Source organism: Protopterus annectens, chromosome 3.part1 (assembly GCF_019279795.1).
Source record: "Protopterus annectens isolate FY-2018-M chromosome 3.part1, PAN1.0, whole genome shotgun sequence".
Lineage (NCBI taxonomy): Eukaryota > Metazoa > Chordata > Ceratodontiformes > Protopteridae > Protopterus > Protopterus annectens.
In genome coordinates, this window is record NC_056732.1 from 1,075,793,906 (window position 1) to 1,075,811,790 (window position 17,885).

The window sequence follows — 17,885 nt, forward strand, 5'->3', positions numbered from 1 at the left end:
TAATGGGGGTGTAGTTTCCGGGGTCTGTGGTGGCACCCCCTTTGTGGAGTGGGATAACCGTCACTGTGCGCCATTCAGTAGGCACATAGCCGGAGGTGAGGCTATGATTGAACATGGTACTTAGGTGAGGTGCCAGTTCGTTCTGTAGTTCATGCAGTACACAGCCTGGGATGTTGTCTGGTCCCATAGATGCTGTGTTGTTGGCTTTGGAGAGTGCGGTCTTTACTTGTTCATCCATGATTACAGGGGCTTTGCATTCTTCCGGTATTAAGATGGGCCCTTTGGAGGGTGAGAGGGGGGTAAAGTTAGCACTAAACCTATCTGCCAGAATGTTGGCAATATCGGTTGATTCTGTATATTTAGTGCCATTGTGCTATAGCTCAGAACAGATCTGAGTGTTGCCACTGAGATTCTTGACATAGCTGTGGAATGCTTTGTTGTTGTCTTTGGAATCAGTGGCAATTTTATTTTCATAACTGGCTTTGGAGGATTTTATGAGGGATCTCAGCTTCTTGCTGAGGCTGACCAGGGAGTTCCTCCAATCTTGAGATTTTACTCTTTTTGCAACATCTTCTTCCTTCTGTTGTAGAGTTGTTTTATGGCAGGGGACCACCAAATTGGCTTCCTTTTTTTGGAGGATAGTGTCTTGGTTGTGTTGGGGATGGCATGATCCATGCACTCATGTATGTGCTTATACAGTGCATTTGTGTAAGATTCAGCAGTCATATCTCTATTTTCCGTCTGCATGGGTGTTGTGAAGTTTGCCACTTCTGTCTTAAGAAGCATGAAGTTGGCTTTGGAGTAGTTTTTGACGGTGGTTTCCTTAATGGGGGGGGGGGGGGGATAAGGATGCCTAGGATGATTAGCTTGTGGTTGGATCTGACCAGCGAGGAGTTGACATCTGGCAGGAAACACCAGTTACCCATATTGGTAATGACCATGTCCAGGATATTGCTGCCCCTAGTAGGGGTGTGGACAAGTTGATCCAAGGCATTGGAATTTATGAATTCCATAAAACGTTGAGCGAATGAGTTGATACATGAGTAGTTTTCCCAGCTGATGGGGGGGTGGGTTGAAATCGCCCATAATTAAAGTATTGGGTTGTACTTTAACATTTTCCAGTATCTTAAGAAGTGAAGAGTGGGAATCCTAGGGCATGGTGGGGGATCTTTAACAAGCTACAACCTGGATTGCAGTCTTGCCCAGTGTTAGTTGCACTAGGATAATTTTGGTGCATTATGTTGAGCAACTAGCCTGGAGGTGTGGATATCCTTAATGAATATGGACAAGCCTCTGCCTTTAGTGTTTCGGTCCAGGTTAGATGGCCGAAAGGTGTGGTATGAATTATAGCCTGATAATGCAGGGGTGCTCTCTGGAGCCTTGAACCAGATCTCTGTCACTGCACAGATGTCGATGTTCTCCATTTTAAGGAGTGCCTCGAGTGTGTGCATTTTGAGGTTTAGACTTCTAGCATTGAGTAGCATTACCCTCAGAGTTTGCTTGCTTGCACCTGTTACGGTGGTGAATTTAGCATTTGAACCTTGCCTAAAAAAGGCACTATAGGGGTGGTAAGAGCCTTAGCCAGTATCCGGAATCCCAGAGGAGACAGGTGCAGGCCATCTCTGGAAAAGCATCATGGTCTGTCGACCATGTCGTCCCAGGCAGACAGATACTGGATTCCCTTAGAATGACACCAGAAGCTTAGCCAATTGTTGAAGTCAATCATTTTGTTCTTGTACTGTGGTATCATTCTGGGAGATGGCAGGGTGCTACTCAGGGCTAGGATCATACCTGCCTGGGCTACAAGATCTGAGAGCTCCTCCATGTCTCTTTTCATGTAGTCCAGGGAGGTACATCTCAGGTCATTCACACCAACATGGACAATGACAGAGTTGTATTTGTACTTGTTGTGGAGTTACCTGAGTGCATGAGTTATGTGGCGGATCCTGGCACCCGACAAGCAGCTGACAGTAACTTTCTCCTTGTTTAGCCTGGTTAAGTGGGACATCAGTGTGCTTGACTATAGAGTCACCTATGACTAGTGTGTTGGGTACACTGTTTTGCCTTATGGACTAAGGTTGAGTGGCACACTGATTTTGTAGGCTATGTGTCATTTGGGTAGTGTTGGGGGGGTGGTGGTTGTCTGCGTTTCAGTATTTTGTTACTTAATTAAACATTAATTTACTTCCCACTCATCTCTGTGAGATTTATTTTTTATCCTTTGTTGGATTAGTCCCAGTGGACTAGTAGTCTATTTTTAGGGGAGACCTGAGGTGGTATTTATACTAGTTAGATGTTGAACAAATGAAGTTACTTTAACCTATTTGTGTAAGAGAGACTTTTGATCATATTAATTTTCTTTTTACTTTCTCAAGAATGTTAACTCTCCCTTAGATGTTCATCGTGTTACACTGCTGCAGTCATTACACTTGGGTTATCCTGCCGTCAGGTGATTCCCCAGTCGGTCTGAGTTCCAAATTCTTGGTCCGGCGTCGGTTGCTGTCGCCTCCTCCCTGAAGGCAGTGTGACAGGGGTATATAAGATGCAGCCGACGCCATTTTCTTCAGTATTTCTTGCCGCGTGGTGCCAGAAGCAAAAGCAGTTTGCAAGTGCCGGTCGGCCGACTCCTGATATTTTCATTCCGAATCCAGAACCGAAGTCTTCTACAAAGCTAAGTACCCCATTGGGGAAACTTTTTCTTGCCTCAGACTGATGTCAGTAAAAGTTAATAACTGTATTTCTTGTGGGAAGCAAATACCTCATAAGGATTTCCATTCTTATAGTATCCCATGCCTAGGCCCAGACCACGACGTCACTGGTTGTCAGTTTTGTGCTAGGTTTAACAAGCGCACGATTAAACGTCGGTTTGATTTTGCCCGACATTACTTTGGCAGAAAATTTAATTACACCATGCCGTCGGAACTTCCGATGACCGGTATTCATAAAAAGCGCAAAGACAAGGACAGGCATCCGAGGCCCAAAACTGACGACGAAGCCTCTTCTAGGCCAGTCACTGGTTCTCCGGTTTTCAGCGAGGCACCTTCACAGCCCCTGACGACCGCTTCTGCAAAATCACAGGCCACCTCTGACTCCCACGTGGAGATGGCTGGGCCTTCGGATGCACAAGTTTTTCAGTCTACTGAAACCGACCCTGCTGAGGGATCCAGAGTAGTTGAGCAACCCGCAGCTTCAGAGGGTGTCTTCAGACCTACTCAGCTAAGCATTAAACCCTCTTCTAAGTCTAAGCCTCCTTTAAAAACTAAGAAACAATTACAGAATTCTCCAGGTCAGGCCTCCATGCCTAAGAAACAAATGCTCAAATTGGCGAAGAACTAATCACTCTGATCAGGGGGTCTCATTCCCTACCTGATAAAAGGCCTAGACAGGATGCAGACTATGACTCATCCGACCAGGTGTCCATTTCCTCAGATTCATCCTCAGACCTAGGATATTCTTTACCCCCTTATGAGGATTCTGATGCTGAGGAATCAATTCCATCAGCCTCTCCGCCTGAGGATTACTCCTTTGGGGAAACCTTACATACCATGAGGGAGCATTTCCATTGGGAAGGCCAGGATTACTCAGAATCCAAGAAAAGGCTCAGAGACTTCCTATTATTACCTCAACACAGACCCCTTGCTATTCCGTCAGTGTTAGATATTGTGGATGATGTGTATACTGAATCCAGCTTAAATCCTGATTCCTTACCTCCAGCTCCAGTTAAACCTGACAGATATTATAGAGTCCCTGACTCACACAAATTTCTGTATAAAAGCCCTGTTGCCGATCCTGAAACTATTTCTCAGGGACCCAAAGGGTTAAGGTCTCATCAGCAAAGAATCCAGTTGCCTCTGACAGAGATTCCATAGCATTAGACAGATGGGGAAAGAAAGTATATATGTCTGCAACTTTAGCAATGAGAGCCTTAAATTGCCAGTTTCACATGCTAAAATATCAGCAATTTCTGATGTCTCAGTTGAAACAAAAAATGCTTCCAGATACAGATCTTCCTAATTTTAAAGAAATGCAGGATTTATTGCATGCTGCTGAACAAGTGGGAAAACATACTTTGCAATGTGGTTTTGATTCTTTAGAGGCCTCCTGTAGAGCAGCAGTTACAGGCTCTGTCATTAGAAGACATGCATGGTTAAAAGAACATACGTTACCAGATCATGTTAAAGCTTAATTACTGGATGCACCATTGCAGCAAGATGTCTTATTTGGAGTTAAGGCAGAAGAGGTATTAAAGAAAATGGAGGATAAGGCAAAATGTATGCAAACAGTGAAGGATTTCTTACAGGTTCAGCCTCCTCGATTTAGTAGAAACTGGCCAACAAAGAATTGGTCCTTTTCAGTTACGGACAGACCTCAAAGGGGCAGATACAGATGTCCAAGAGGAAGAGGTCAATCACAAGGTCCTTACAGGCCTCGACAGTGGGGTGCATCAGGCCAGAAAGAAGAGGAAGACAGGCACCAACTATATAAAAAACAGCCCCAATGACTTCCCACTCCAGCTGCCAAACAACTCACTCTTGGCAGCCCCCTTGGGAGGAAAACTGGCACTTTTCTATCACAACTGGCATATGATCACCCAAGACAAATGGGTTCTCAATACTGTATCTCAAGGTTACAGGTTCCACTTTCACACTCTGCCAAGATTAAAAGGAATGCCAAATCTGCCACCAAATCAATGGGCAGAAGCTCAAAAACAAATTACAGCACTCATGAACATGGGAGCTATTCAAAAGGTACCACCACAGGAACAAGGGCAAAGATTTTACTCAAGACTCTTTCTGGTTCCCAGAAAAGACAAAGCCTGGAGGCCCATTCTGGATATTTCTTCTCTAAACACTTACCTGGATGTTCCGAAATTCAAAATGTTGACATTACAGCAGCTTCTTCCCATGCTGGGCAAGCAAGCTTAGCTTGTGACCTTGGACCTCAAGGAGGCATACCTGCATGTCCTTATCAAATAAAACTGCAGAAGATATCTCAGATTCATAGCTGGTCCAATGCACTATCAAGTCTCTGCACAGCCCTTTGGCTTATCTACTGTGCCCAGGGTCTTCACAAAGTGCCTGACACCAGAAATTGCATTTTGCAGACTGAAAGGAATTCAAATTTACCCGTACCTGGACGACTGCCTGATTCAAGCAGAGAGCAAGGACATTCTTCTAAAGCATCTGGCATTTGTAAAAAAATTATTAAGTTGCCTTTGGTACACAGTAAACAAAAATAAATCAAAACTAGTGCTCTCACAAGAGATAATATTCCTGGGTGCCAGCTTGAACACAATGGCCCAGATGGCTTATCTCACGCCAAACAAGCAAGGACAACTGACTCAATACTTTCAATTGATGGCAACAAAGACCCAACTCCCTGCAAGAAAAATTCTGCAGGCCTTGGGCTACATGGCATCATGCATACTACTAATTCCATATGCCAGACTGCATATGAGGAAACTACAATGGTACCTAAAGAGTCTATGGTCTCAGCACTGTCAAAGTTTGGAAACAGTTATACCACTAATTCCTTGCCTTCAACAGGAGTTTCGATGGTGGGCTGAAGCTTGTCACCTCAACAAGGGACAGCCCTTTACTCAACCCACATCCAGGCAAACACTGACAACAGATGCATCGGATTATGCCTGGGGAGCACACATGGCAGGAAAATGTATTCAGGGCAAGTGGCCCGCAGAACAAAGGCATCTTCACATCAATCAAAAAGAGATGCTAGCTGTACAAAATGCCCTTATAGCTTTCAAGGACTTGTTGCATCCAGGACAACTACTACTAAAGACAGACAACACCACAGTTATGTGGTACATAAACAAGCAAGGGGGCACTCACTCCTACCCCCCTCTGCAGACAAGCCATGACTGTGAAACACAGCTATAAACTATCAAGTTCAACTACAAGCACAATTCCTGCCAGGAGAGAAAAACACACTGGCAGATGACTTAAGCATAAATATCCTGGATCCCCACGAATGGGAATTGAATCCACAAATATTCAGAATGATAACACATAAATGGTGGAGCCCGGACATAGATCTGTTTGCATCCCCAATGAACTGCCAGCTACAGAAATTCTGCACAAGGCGTTACCATCCACAAGCATGGAAAGTGGATGCCCTCTCATTCAGCTGGAAAAACCTACAAGTATACGCTTTCCCACCACTGCCTCTTCTTCCAAAGGTACTCATAAAAGCCAGGCAAGAAGAGCCAAAGATGATCCTGATTGCACCAGACTGGCCACACCAGCACTGGTACCCAATCTTAAAAAACTTAGCACAAGAACCACCCTGGATTTTACCTCAAATACCACATCTGCTGTCTCAGCACAACAATCAGATACTCCACAGCCAGCTAAAGACCTTAAACTTAGCTGCATGGAAGATTCCTTAGCCAAGCAAGCAATGCCTCTCTCCAAAGCTGTTATGGATGTCATTCTGGAGGCCAGAAGGCCTAGTACCAGGAAAGCCTATTTGGATAAATGGAAGAGATTCTGTGCCTGGAACCAGGCTCACAGCCTTGACCCTCTTGTGCCAAACATTCCTCAGATACTACAATATTTGACTGAGATGCTGGACAAAGGCCTCTCCTTTTCATCCATCAAGATCCACGCCTCTGCCATCTCAGCTCATTACAACACGGATCCACTAATTTTCTCTGATCCTTTGCTAAAACAGTACATCAGAGGGGCTAAAAATATAAGACCGCCCCGTAGAGCACCTACTCCAACTTGGGACCTCAGCTTTGTTTTGGAAAAATTAACTTTCCCTCCTTTTGAGCTAGCAAGCACAGCAGAATTAAAATATATCTCTTAGAAAACTGCTCTGCTCCTGGCAATAACATCAGTACGAAGAGTTTCAGAATTACAGGCACTAATGGCAGTGGAACTTTCCTCATTTTCCACCAGGACAGGGTGTCCTTAAGAACTAACCCTACGTTTATGCCTAAGGTGGTTTCAAATGTGTCTCTAAACCAAACTATTCACTTGCCAATTTTTTATCCAAAACCACGGAATAAAGGGGAGAGACCACTGCATTCATTGGACATTCACAGGCAGTTACACTTCTACTTGGACAAAACCAAAGCTTTCAGAAAATCTGAGCAATTATTGGTAGCATATGCTGCAGGAGCACAGGGAAAAGCCATTTCAAAACAGACTATTTCCAAATGGATAGGACATTGCATACATTTCTACTATATGCTCCATGGAAAACCTGTGCCTAGCAGCGTTAGATCTCACTCCACCAGGGCAACAGCCACTTCAACTGCCTACCTCAGAGGAGTACCTGCCAAGGACATTTTGGAAGCAGCAACATGGAGTTCTGTGCATACCTTCACCAAGCATTACCATCTGCCTCTATACTCTAAATCCAGAGCTGGCTTCACCTCTGCAGTGCTGCAGGGCCTTATAGCCACCCCTAATGCCTTATAGAACCAGCCACCCTACCTCTGCTTTGGGATTCTACCCAAGTGTAATGACTGCAGCAGTGTAACATGATGAACATAGTACAGTTTTGTACCTACCATAAATGTAGATGTTCGAGTGTATATACTGCTGCAGTCCAGGTTACCCTCCCTCCCTCCTTCCCCTCTTACTTGCTGGTACATACCTAGGTATTCTACCCTTTACTACCTATGGGGAGTATTTGCTGGTAACTGAAAGTTTGTTATTTGCTTTTCTTATGTATGTTTTATTAGCAATTTGAATTGCCTACCTATTTGGGGGCACCTGACATCTGGGGCAAGAAAAACTGAAGAAAATGGTGTCGGCTGCATCTTTGTCGCACTGACGGCAGGGAGGAGGTGACAGCAACCGACGCCGGACCAAGACTTTGGAACTCAGGCCAACTGGGGAACTGTCTGACGGCAGGATAACCCAAGTGTAATGACTGCAGCAGTGTATACACTCGAACATCTACATTTATGGTAGGTACAAAACTGTACTTTAGTGAACATAGACACAGGTTGTACTCTGTGATAGCAAGACTATTACAATGAATAATGTTTTGAGAAGATTTCAGTCTCTGAAAACAACACTGTTATAATTTAAACCCATTTGCCTTTTTTTTTGCCTTTATATCCAGAGCATTGGTTTTGAAAGTGTTAAGCATACAGTCATACCAAGGTCTTTAATTAGATGCATAGATATATAGATATACATAAATGTAGATGTAAATACAGATATAGGTATATCATCATCCCACTTTTTCCTGTTTTACAGAGAGTGCCAGCTGTAGTTTCATCCTGTGATTCAGTACCAGTCATACCCAGCTTTCGCAGGTCTTCTCTCATGCAGTCTGTTCATGTCTTGCTACATGTCCTTGTCTTCTCTTTTCTTCTTCCAAATTTGATTTACCAAATTGTCTTCTGATTTCCTGCACATGACTGAACCACCTCAGTTTGTCTTTCTGGCATTTTCTGTAATTGTGGCTCCTTTGTCTTCAGCTCCATCTTGATTTCCTCATCTCCCACATGTGAAATCTACTGCTCATCTCAGGCATTTCATCTCCATCACCTCAAGCTTCCTCAGCTGATTTTCTTTCGTATCCTAGACAGAAGCACTGTTCACAGAACTGTTATGTACACCATACTTTTCAGCTTTTTTGGCATTTTTTCTATTACACCTTACCCATGTTACTCTGATTCTAGCTTTGACCTTATTGACATTTCCCTTCTCCTGAACCATACTTCACAAGTACTTAAAATTGTTAACCTGTTCCACTGTTTTCTATCTAAATTTTCAGCTTCTTCTGCTTTTCCCATTTGCTGCCATGACAGCTGTGTTGTCTGTACTCAGTTTTATTCGATATGCTTTCAGCTTTGCTTTCCTGTCCCTTTCATTTGTTGAAGTTCCTAAGACTGTTTGTAGTACCAAATCATCCGCATGTAGCTACTTTGTGAGTCTGTCCCCTCCAGCATCTTTGCAAATGTAGTCCATCACCAGTACGAACAGGAGTAGAGTCAGAAATTAAGCCTGATGCATCCCTTCTCCCACTGGGAACCCCCTCTGAGTCCAACTCTATTCATACTTATGTCACTGGGTCTTCATAGATAACCTGCACTAATTCTGTGACTGTTTCTAGTTCTTCAAACCACTGTGGGACTGTAGCAGTAATGTCATCATTAGTATTTTTCATTTGCCTTCCTGATAACCACAATCTTCATCTGCACAAGAAAAATTAAGAATTGAATATAGCTCTGAACAAAGCCTGAACATGGTTACATCTGTTTTCAGACATTACTTTAAGATGCTCTAGTACTTGTCACTACAAGTGAAAGACACTGGGGTGGCACAGTGGTGCAGCAGTTAGCATTGCTGCTTCAGAGCCCCCAGTCCTCAGGCTCAGCTTCTGGCTGGAGTACTGTCTGTGTGGAACATGGTTCTCTTGTTCACCTCTTGGCTAGTGTACTTTTTAGTGGAATCTGGATCTCCAATTCTTAGCTGGGGTATCTTCTGTGTTCACTGGGAATATCCTCACAATGTCCATGTGGGTTTTATTTTGTATTCTAGTTTCCTCACACCTTCCAAATGCATGCTGTCAGAGGAGTTAACAGTCCTCAGAATGTCCTGCAGTTATATGCTTTGTGAATGAGTATGGCTGTACATTCTGCAATGTAGTCCCATCCTGACCAGGATTAGTTCTTTGCCTTACATCCATTACTTGCTGTAATATGTTGCAGTTCCTCACAAGCCTGAATAGGCAGCAGGTACAAGATAATGAATGAGTAAAAAACACTGTGATAAACTTGATAAACTTACACACGCGCGTGCGTGTGCGCACACGTCTATATATATATATATAGATGTGTGTGTTTGTGTGCGTGTGTGTGTGTGTGTGTGTGTGTGTGTGTGTGTGTGTGTGCGTGCGTGTGTGCACACACACGTGTGTGTGCGTGTGTGTGTGTGTGTGTGTGTGTGTGTGTGTGTGTGTGTGTGTGTGTGTGTGTGTGTGCGTGTGTGTGCGTGCGTGTGTGCATGCTGCTGTCGTCACACTGCATGAAAATGCTTGGAAGGGTGATTGATAAATGAATACACAATGTAGTAGAAATAAAGATGAGAGATGAACAGCTCATATTCAGATCAGAATGCATTACAGCTAACCAGATGTTTGCAGTAATACAGATGGTGGAGAAGGAGCTGGAGATAAGGAAAGAGTCCAACCAGGCATTCCTAGATTAAGGCAAAGTACTTCACAAGGTCCCAAGAAACCTGAGTTGGGCAGTCCTGTGGTATTTTGAAGTCCAGGAAACACTGGTAAAATGAGTTCAGGCTAAATTATAAGGACCTAGTGACATCGGCATGAACATAGTTTATGTATCAGGGTTCAGCACTGAGCACGCTCCTTTTCTTATGAGGGATGGACTACATCAGTGAAACGTTCAGAGGGGACAGGTTAACAAGACTGTTGAATGCAGATGATGAGGTTGTACACAAAGTTTCCAAACTGAACCTTCAGCAAATGTCAGATGAAGGGGGCTGGTATGCAAAACTGAAGGCACACTGTATGAAACTGAGTACAACTGAGACAGTGGTCATGGCAGCAAGCTGGAAAAATAAGAAGAAGCTAAGCTGAAAAAGTGAGACAGAAGGGAAAATAGTAGAACTGATAAACAGCATTACGTATCTGCGAGGGGGGGTGATAGTGTGAATGAGGAGGTCAGATCTAAAATCAAAAGGGCTGTAGCCAACTTGGATAGAATGTGGGGGTAGTGTGTGACAGAGGAATGCTAAAGTAGCTGAAAACTAGCAGGGTATACAAAACAACAGTGCAACCAGTGTTTCTGTATAATACCGAAATATTGGCAGTGAAAGCAAAGCAGCTGAGAAAGCTAAAGACAACAGAGATGAAGTGTCTGCGATGGGATGTAGGATGCACACTGTCAAACAGATAAAGACATGTGGACATCAGAGGGGAAGACAGACGAGATCAACTAATTGGATATGGTAGTTCACCATGTAAAGGAAAGCAGTAGACAATTTGGTAAATTGTATTTGGGGTAGATAAGAAGAAGACAAAAGGAGATGTGGATGCCTTGTTAAAGAGATGGATGAATTATATGACTGAAGATCTGCAATAGTCCGGCATGACTGTAGAAAAAAGTAGGAGAGTGGCACTGAAACAAGAGAGGTGGTGATAAGTTAATGCAACATCCTGGCACCTGTAAAAAATGGGAAAAAGGGGGTTCAGGAAGATAGTAATGATGGTGAGGATGATGATAACCATGCCCACTCCTGAAACATGCGATGAATGCCTTCTGTCAATACATTTGGGTCTTTCCAGCCTTTCTTGTTGTTAAGAAAGGAATGGAAAACCCTACAGTTACCTTCTAGTGCCGTGGGAGCCAGTTGCATCTTGGTTTTTTCTGGGATAGCAGTAATTATGTGGTACCTTTTTTAAGCTATTCTGGTTCCTGATGCGAGGTTCATATTGGTAGTAAATCAATTGTAACTTCCCATTCAGCTAAAAGGGAACAAACATCCTGGCCAAAATATATACCAGTGGATTATACTTCATTAAGGAGGAGCCTGGATAGGATTCAATGTAGTTCAGGCTTTTCATTGGCATTCATTAGGCAGATGAGCGCTTTTTGAGAAAGTGTTACAGTGAGTGCTTATTTATAATGAATACTGATGGGTGGGCATTTGAATTAGCTCAATCTCATATGCGTGCATTAGTTATAGGAGGAACCGAGAGAATGGCTTTGGTTGTGGAGACCTGCCCTTAATTATTAACCATTTGGGTACTGAAATTCTTATCAACAATGTGTAATGTAAAGGGCCAGGTACTAACAATCATGCCCTTGTTCTTAAAATAGTAACTAAAATAGTACATAGAAAGGACCTAATCCTGGGAATTCTGTCCGGTGCAGTGTGTAAAAGTCAAGCATATTACTTTTGTTCAGAGTTTATCTTCATATATAAAATGGTGTGTACATGGATCCCATATTTAAGGAGCATGTATTCAACATAATTCATAAGAAATATGAATGTATCACAACAATTAAACATTAAAAAATACAAAAGTGAAAAGTATATTTAAACAATCAGCATGTAGAACCTTTTCTTGCTTCATTTTGTTATCCTTTTTCTTTTTTTTTACTTGTAGTGAAAACTTATTCTGGTTATTCAAATAGCTAATAAAATCATTAAGTAAATGTTAAAGTAGAAGTTATTGTCAACAACCACATATTAGTAGCATTTTATATATTATATCCAATAATGTGGGGCCAAAAGCCAGCGTTCACAAGTGCTTTCACTTTATCAAGCTTCGTCAGATCTGCCAGCTCTACTGTAATAGAAATAATAGGGTTGAAATATTTATTTCCAATAAAAACAAAAACTTAATCTGTACATCACAACGCTACGATTTCTGAATTGTATATTTACCCTGTGAGTCCTAGTGTCCTGGAGTCCCTTTGAATGATTAAAAGTTTTCATAATTGAGATTTCCAGATGTGGGGTGATGGTTAATAGTACAAATGATGGTCCATCTTTCTTAAGTTCAATATCCAGCTGATGGATATTGACATCCTCAAATCTACCCCATTCTTTAAATTTGTCACCAGCTATAGTAGAGATACAGTAAACTTTCATGACATTCAAGTGAGAAAAGCTGCAGGTAATTATAAACTTATAAACAACTTATACCGCAAACCAAGCTGCACCACAACAGCATGCATTGCTTCAGGACTAGGATGAATGCTGGCTTTTGGCCCCACATTATTGGATATAATATAGAAAATACTCAATATATGGTTGTTGACAGTGAGTTCTACTTTAAGGTTAACTTAATGATTTTATTAACTATTTGAATAACAAGCACAAGTTTTTGTTACAAAAAAAGATAAGAAAATAAAGCAAGAAAAAGTTCAACATATTGGTAAGTTTAACTACGCTTTTCACTTTTGTGTTTTTTATTTTTAAGTTTTAATTGTTGTGATACATTTGTATTTGTTTTTATGTATTATGTTGAATACACTCTCCTTAAATATGGGATCTGTGTGCACACCATTTTATGTTTGAAGATAAGCTCTGAACAAAAGATCGTTTCTATGTACTATTTTAGTTACTATTTTAAGAACAATGGCATGATCGTTAGTACCTGGCCCCTTACATTATTACCCAAAAGGTTAATAATTAAGGGCATGTCTCCACATCCAAAGCCACCCCCTGAGTTCCTCCCATAACTAATGTTAATGTACGCATAGTGGGTTGAGCTAATTCCTTCCCACAACCATTGTTAAGGCATAGGCATTCAGTACTGGTACTCATACTTGTCCCACTGCAGGAATAGAGATGGAGTTTAGCCCCTTAGTCACCCACAGGCAGCTTGTTCCATGGTCACACCTGGATTATCAGTATGGCAGGAGAACAGTCTGCTTCTTTCTCTTGACAATAACTAACTGAACACTAAGCATGAGACGGTGGTTTAAGGCTAGGTTTATTGCTTTTCTTCATATTTTCCACTGACATACTGAATATATACTTAGTACTAATGTGGGAAAGAATGTCGTGTCTCTTGGTCTTTTACAACAAATGGTAACACCGAATTTCATTGGTGAATTGTGTATCCAGAATGAAGCTATTGAGTCTGGTGTCAGTGATTGCCACCAGTAACTTAAAGGGCTATTATGTAGCATGTAAATGTGGTGATTGCCCTGTTTTTTATACCAAACATATCAATTAAATAAAATTTTATGCTCTAAGGGTTAAGTGAATGATGGTTTAATATTGTCAAATCTGATTTCTCACTTGCAGAAGATCTAACTTAAGGCATGTTAAGGTATAAGCAAATGTGTTAAAATTGCTGGACTTTTTTTTTTTCCTTTGAATTATGATTTGCTTGCATTAGGAATACCATTTACATGTTTGACATGTATTCTGATGTTTGTAGGTTCCCTCTGCACTGGTCGAAGCTCTCCACCCCCTGGGAGTGTACCTGATGGACAGCAGCAGATTGCTCGCCAAGGCTCATACACAAGCATTCACAGTGAGGGAGAGTTTATTCCTGAAACTCCAGATCAAAATGTAAGAATATTTTTTTACTAAGAAAACAGGCAGTGCATGTGTTGCACTTAAATGGATTGTTTAATCTTACATAGTTAACACCCCACTTTATTTTTTTAAAGAAAAACAGAACTGTAGTTTTACTCCCAAAAGTGCGTGTGAAATTATGTTTCCATGCATTGCAATGGCACAGAGGCAGAGCGTCCATCTGCAGTACCAGTGACACAGATTCAGAAACTGACTCAAACAGCTGATATGGTTGGCTGGGGAGATAGTGTATCGTGGCTGACAGCCAGCTCTTCTACCCTGGTGCCAGGGTTTTAGGAAACTTCATTCCTGGGAGATCTCTGGTGCGGAACAAGAACCTTGCAGTGGATCTCTAGTTAACAACAGTCATAGTAGCATGATGTCATTGCAGTAGACACTCCCCTAGTTAAGGATTGTGACTGGCCACTGTGAAAATGAAGTCCCTTGGGACTGTTTCTTCTTAGGTCTAACCTAGGGTCAGCAAGAGAAAGTTTTCCCATAGGGTCTGCAAGAGAAAGTCTTCACAAGGCTTCAGAAGCCTGCCTGGTGTAGGGTCATCTCTAGGATATCTAAAAAGGTAAAGTTGGGGATCTTGGTTTGGAGACCATTGGTTTCAAGGCTGGATGGAGAGAGAAAGAGAGAGAGGGAGGGAGAAGAGAGGTGTGTGCAAATATGGATTATGTACAGTTCATCTTTTTTTATTGAAATGTAAAAAAGCCAGCACAGCTGACTGAAAGTCAGCCGTTTGAAAATTACTAGCTTTTTTCTGTGAGATTGTGTAACAGCAGGAATTGATGAGTTTGCCCTTTCCACACTGTAGTGTGATCTCCGAGTTGGTATACTTAATTAGTAGGAGATGTGGGAGAGGGCATCCCATATGTAGGCTGTGCAGGGGTGGAAGTCTCCCTGCAAAAAAAATATTTTTTTGCAATTTTATGTATTTCAAACTTTAAGGTTGGTTATTTAAAGATCAGTGTTGTGACATTTGTAATGTAATGCATCTGTACATCTGTATATGTCTCTCTCTCTCTATATATATATATATATATATATATATATATATATATATATATATATATATATATATATATATAGAGAGAGAGAGAGAGAGAGAAATGTTGGGCAGCCATGGTGGTGCAGTGGTTAGCATTGTCACCTCACAGCAAAAGGTTCTTCGGTTCAGTTCTCAGCTGGGGTGCCTTCTCTGTGGAGTCTGCATGTTCTCCCTGCGGTTGTGTGTGTTTCCTCCAGGTGCTCCAGTTTCCTCCCACATTCCAAAGACATGCAGTAGATGGACTGGAAACTCTAAATTGGCTGTAAGTGCATGTGCGAGTGAGTGGTATGATTAAAATACTGCGGCAGGGCCAGCCACCCAGTGGTGTAAGCCTTTGTTCAAGATGATTTTCACTGTTGAAGTGACACCCCAACTCCATGTGCAAAATGGAAAAAAAGGGTTGAGGATGGCAGGATGGATATATATATCTATAGTAGTCTATATATATATATATATATATATATATATATATATATATATATATATATATATATATATGTGTGTGTGTGTGTGTGTGTGTGTGTGTGTGTGTGTATATATATATATATATATATATATATATATATATATATATATATATATATATATATATAAAGAGAGAAAGATCTATAGCTGCCTATTTATTTATATTTGTATATATAGTTATATAAATGATGTTGTCACATTAGCTGGTTAAGTAGACGTGTGTTGTGGAGTGATACAACTGGTGTATGTTAAATATGCAGACTTTTAGTATATTCCAAGCTTTCCCAAAAAAAAGAGATCCATGGTAGGAAACTGTCAGTTACAGGATTTGTTACAGATAAGTTGAGCATGAACTTAGGTAACAGTACAGGTGGTATGGTACAGCAAAACTGCTGTTTGAGCAACAGACTTGTGGATTAATTGTACCTTGGTTCTGGCTATGTTTTCATGAGGTCTTTATGTAGACAACTGAGACTAATCAGCTTTTCACATTTTGATATTTTTTTCCCAGAAGTCTTTATAGGAGCCACTCTGGACCAGGTATGTTAGAATAATTTGAACATAGATGTACTTAGTCTTTTTACAGCAAACCTTTATATCAAAATTAGAATATGTTGAAATATGACCATTTCAGAACATGAGTATTTCAGATATAAATTATACGAAATCTGCATTAATAAGAGAAAGTCACTGCAATTATTCCATATAGGTGTGTTCCCCAGCACTGCTAACTTAATATAAGATATATAGGATCATAGCTCCTCTGGGAATGCATATGAGGTTTAGGGTAGGAATTCTGAACCTCACTCCATCAACTGCAAAAGCTTCAATAATCAGTATTTCAGAAATGGTATTATTTGATATAGTGCACAAGAACAAATACTGCCCTTTAGTAGAGACCACCCATCACTCTCTAAAAACATATCACCAGTTATATCGATTAATATTAAAAAGGAGTCTGTTTGCCCGTCCTCATTCCATTTCTATCTTTCCTGACATTTTGTATGAATACAGCTATCAGTTTTCTTTTACAATCTGCAGTGGCCTTTGTAAAACAGGATACATTTTACCATTTTCAATATCATCATCAACCAAGGGGATACTGTCTAAATACTGTACTCCACCATCCTTTGTGTATTCTGTCAGATGTAACAAATCATCACAGTTATGTTGCTTCCTATCGTGTTTCATCTTTGGACAATCCCAATGCTGCAGAAGTCTTTGAATACATGCAGACCTTCACAAAGTGGGCCGTTAACACCAACTCCTTTGACCTAGAGAGGATAAACCCTAGATGACGGCTCAATCAACCCAGGTTTGATTAGCATTCCATGAGATGGAAGAACTGTCAAGGGGTTAGACAGGTATGACAAGGCAGTGGCTGCTCACCTCTTTTGCCAGAGAGGGTGCAGAGCAAATGTCTGTGGAATATGTCATGTGGTACAATCCTTAGTGGAGACAAAGACTCCCACAGGATCACTTGCTTCAGAGGTGAGTAGGATATCTTGAGTTGTTGTCTCACTTGTGGAAATGCGTGACATACCTTTGTTAATATGCATTTCATGCCAAAGCCTGTAGTATGATACTGGGAAAGAGCTATGGGGGAGGGGGGGTTAGGGCTTAAACCAGAAAACCAGATGGGCCACATGGCTTTTATCTGCCAGGGGAGCAGATGGGCCAGATGAGTGATTGGAGCTGAAAGTTTGTTGGTTACTGAGGATAGAGCCAAAAAATACATAATAAAAATGTGTCATTAGGAAGCTGCATCCATTCTGCTAGTGGCTGGTTGAGATCTGGATTTGCCAGAATCTTCTTTGTGGGCAGTCTTGTTACAGGCTAATTCATTAACAATGCTGTGAACATTTGCAGTTGTGTTGTTCTCTCTTAAAATAAAAAAGCTTTTTTTGCATTAAAAGACATAAAGCACATATCTCTGCTTGTTGTTTCAAGCATGTTAATAATTCATGTCTCATTGCGAATGAACCAAGACATCGGGCTGAAAATATGAAGAGTAGTTATGTTTATGGCCACGGTATAGTGAGCTTCACAAGCTGAAACAAATTTCAGATTTATAACTTAAGCAACTTATTCATCTAATTATTGTTGGTGCTAGGGACAAAGAGACTTCATATGCCTTTGTATCTTTCTCATGTGGACTCTGGCCACAGGAATCATGAGAATCATAGATGCCATGAGACCCAGAATCCTGAGGCATTCCCTCACAGTGACTGACATCTGAATAGAAAATTTCTGAAATAGGTCTAAATGTAGATTTATTTTTCCTGTGAAATAAAAGCTCTTTGTACTGAGGTGTCTCA

At 41.3% G+C, this 17,885-nt stretch overlaps 1 protein-coding gene across 1 annotated transcript in view; it reads left to right on the top strand.

Moving 5' to 3' along the window:
* Positions 1-17,885, top strand: part of LOC122798357 (mitogen-activated protein kinase kinase kinase 3-like) — a 749,834-nt gene that overhangs the window by 509,873 nt on the left and 222,076 nt on the right. Inside the window, exon 7 of the mRNA XM_044067209.1 lies at positions 13,909-14,042. Within this exon, the coding sequence (XP_043923144.1) occupies positions 13,909-14,042 (134 nt within the window). The remainder of the gene's footprint in view (positions 1-13,908; positions 14,043-17,885) is intronic.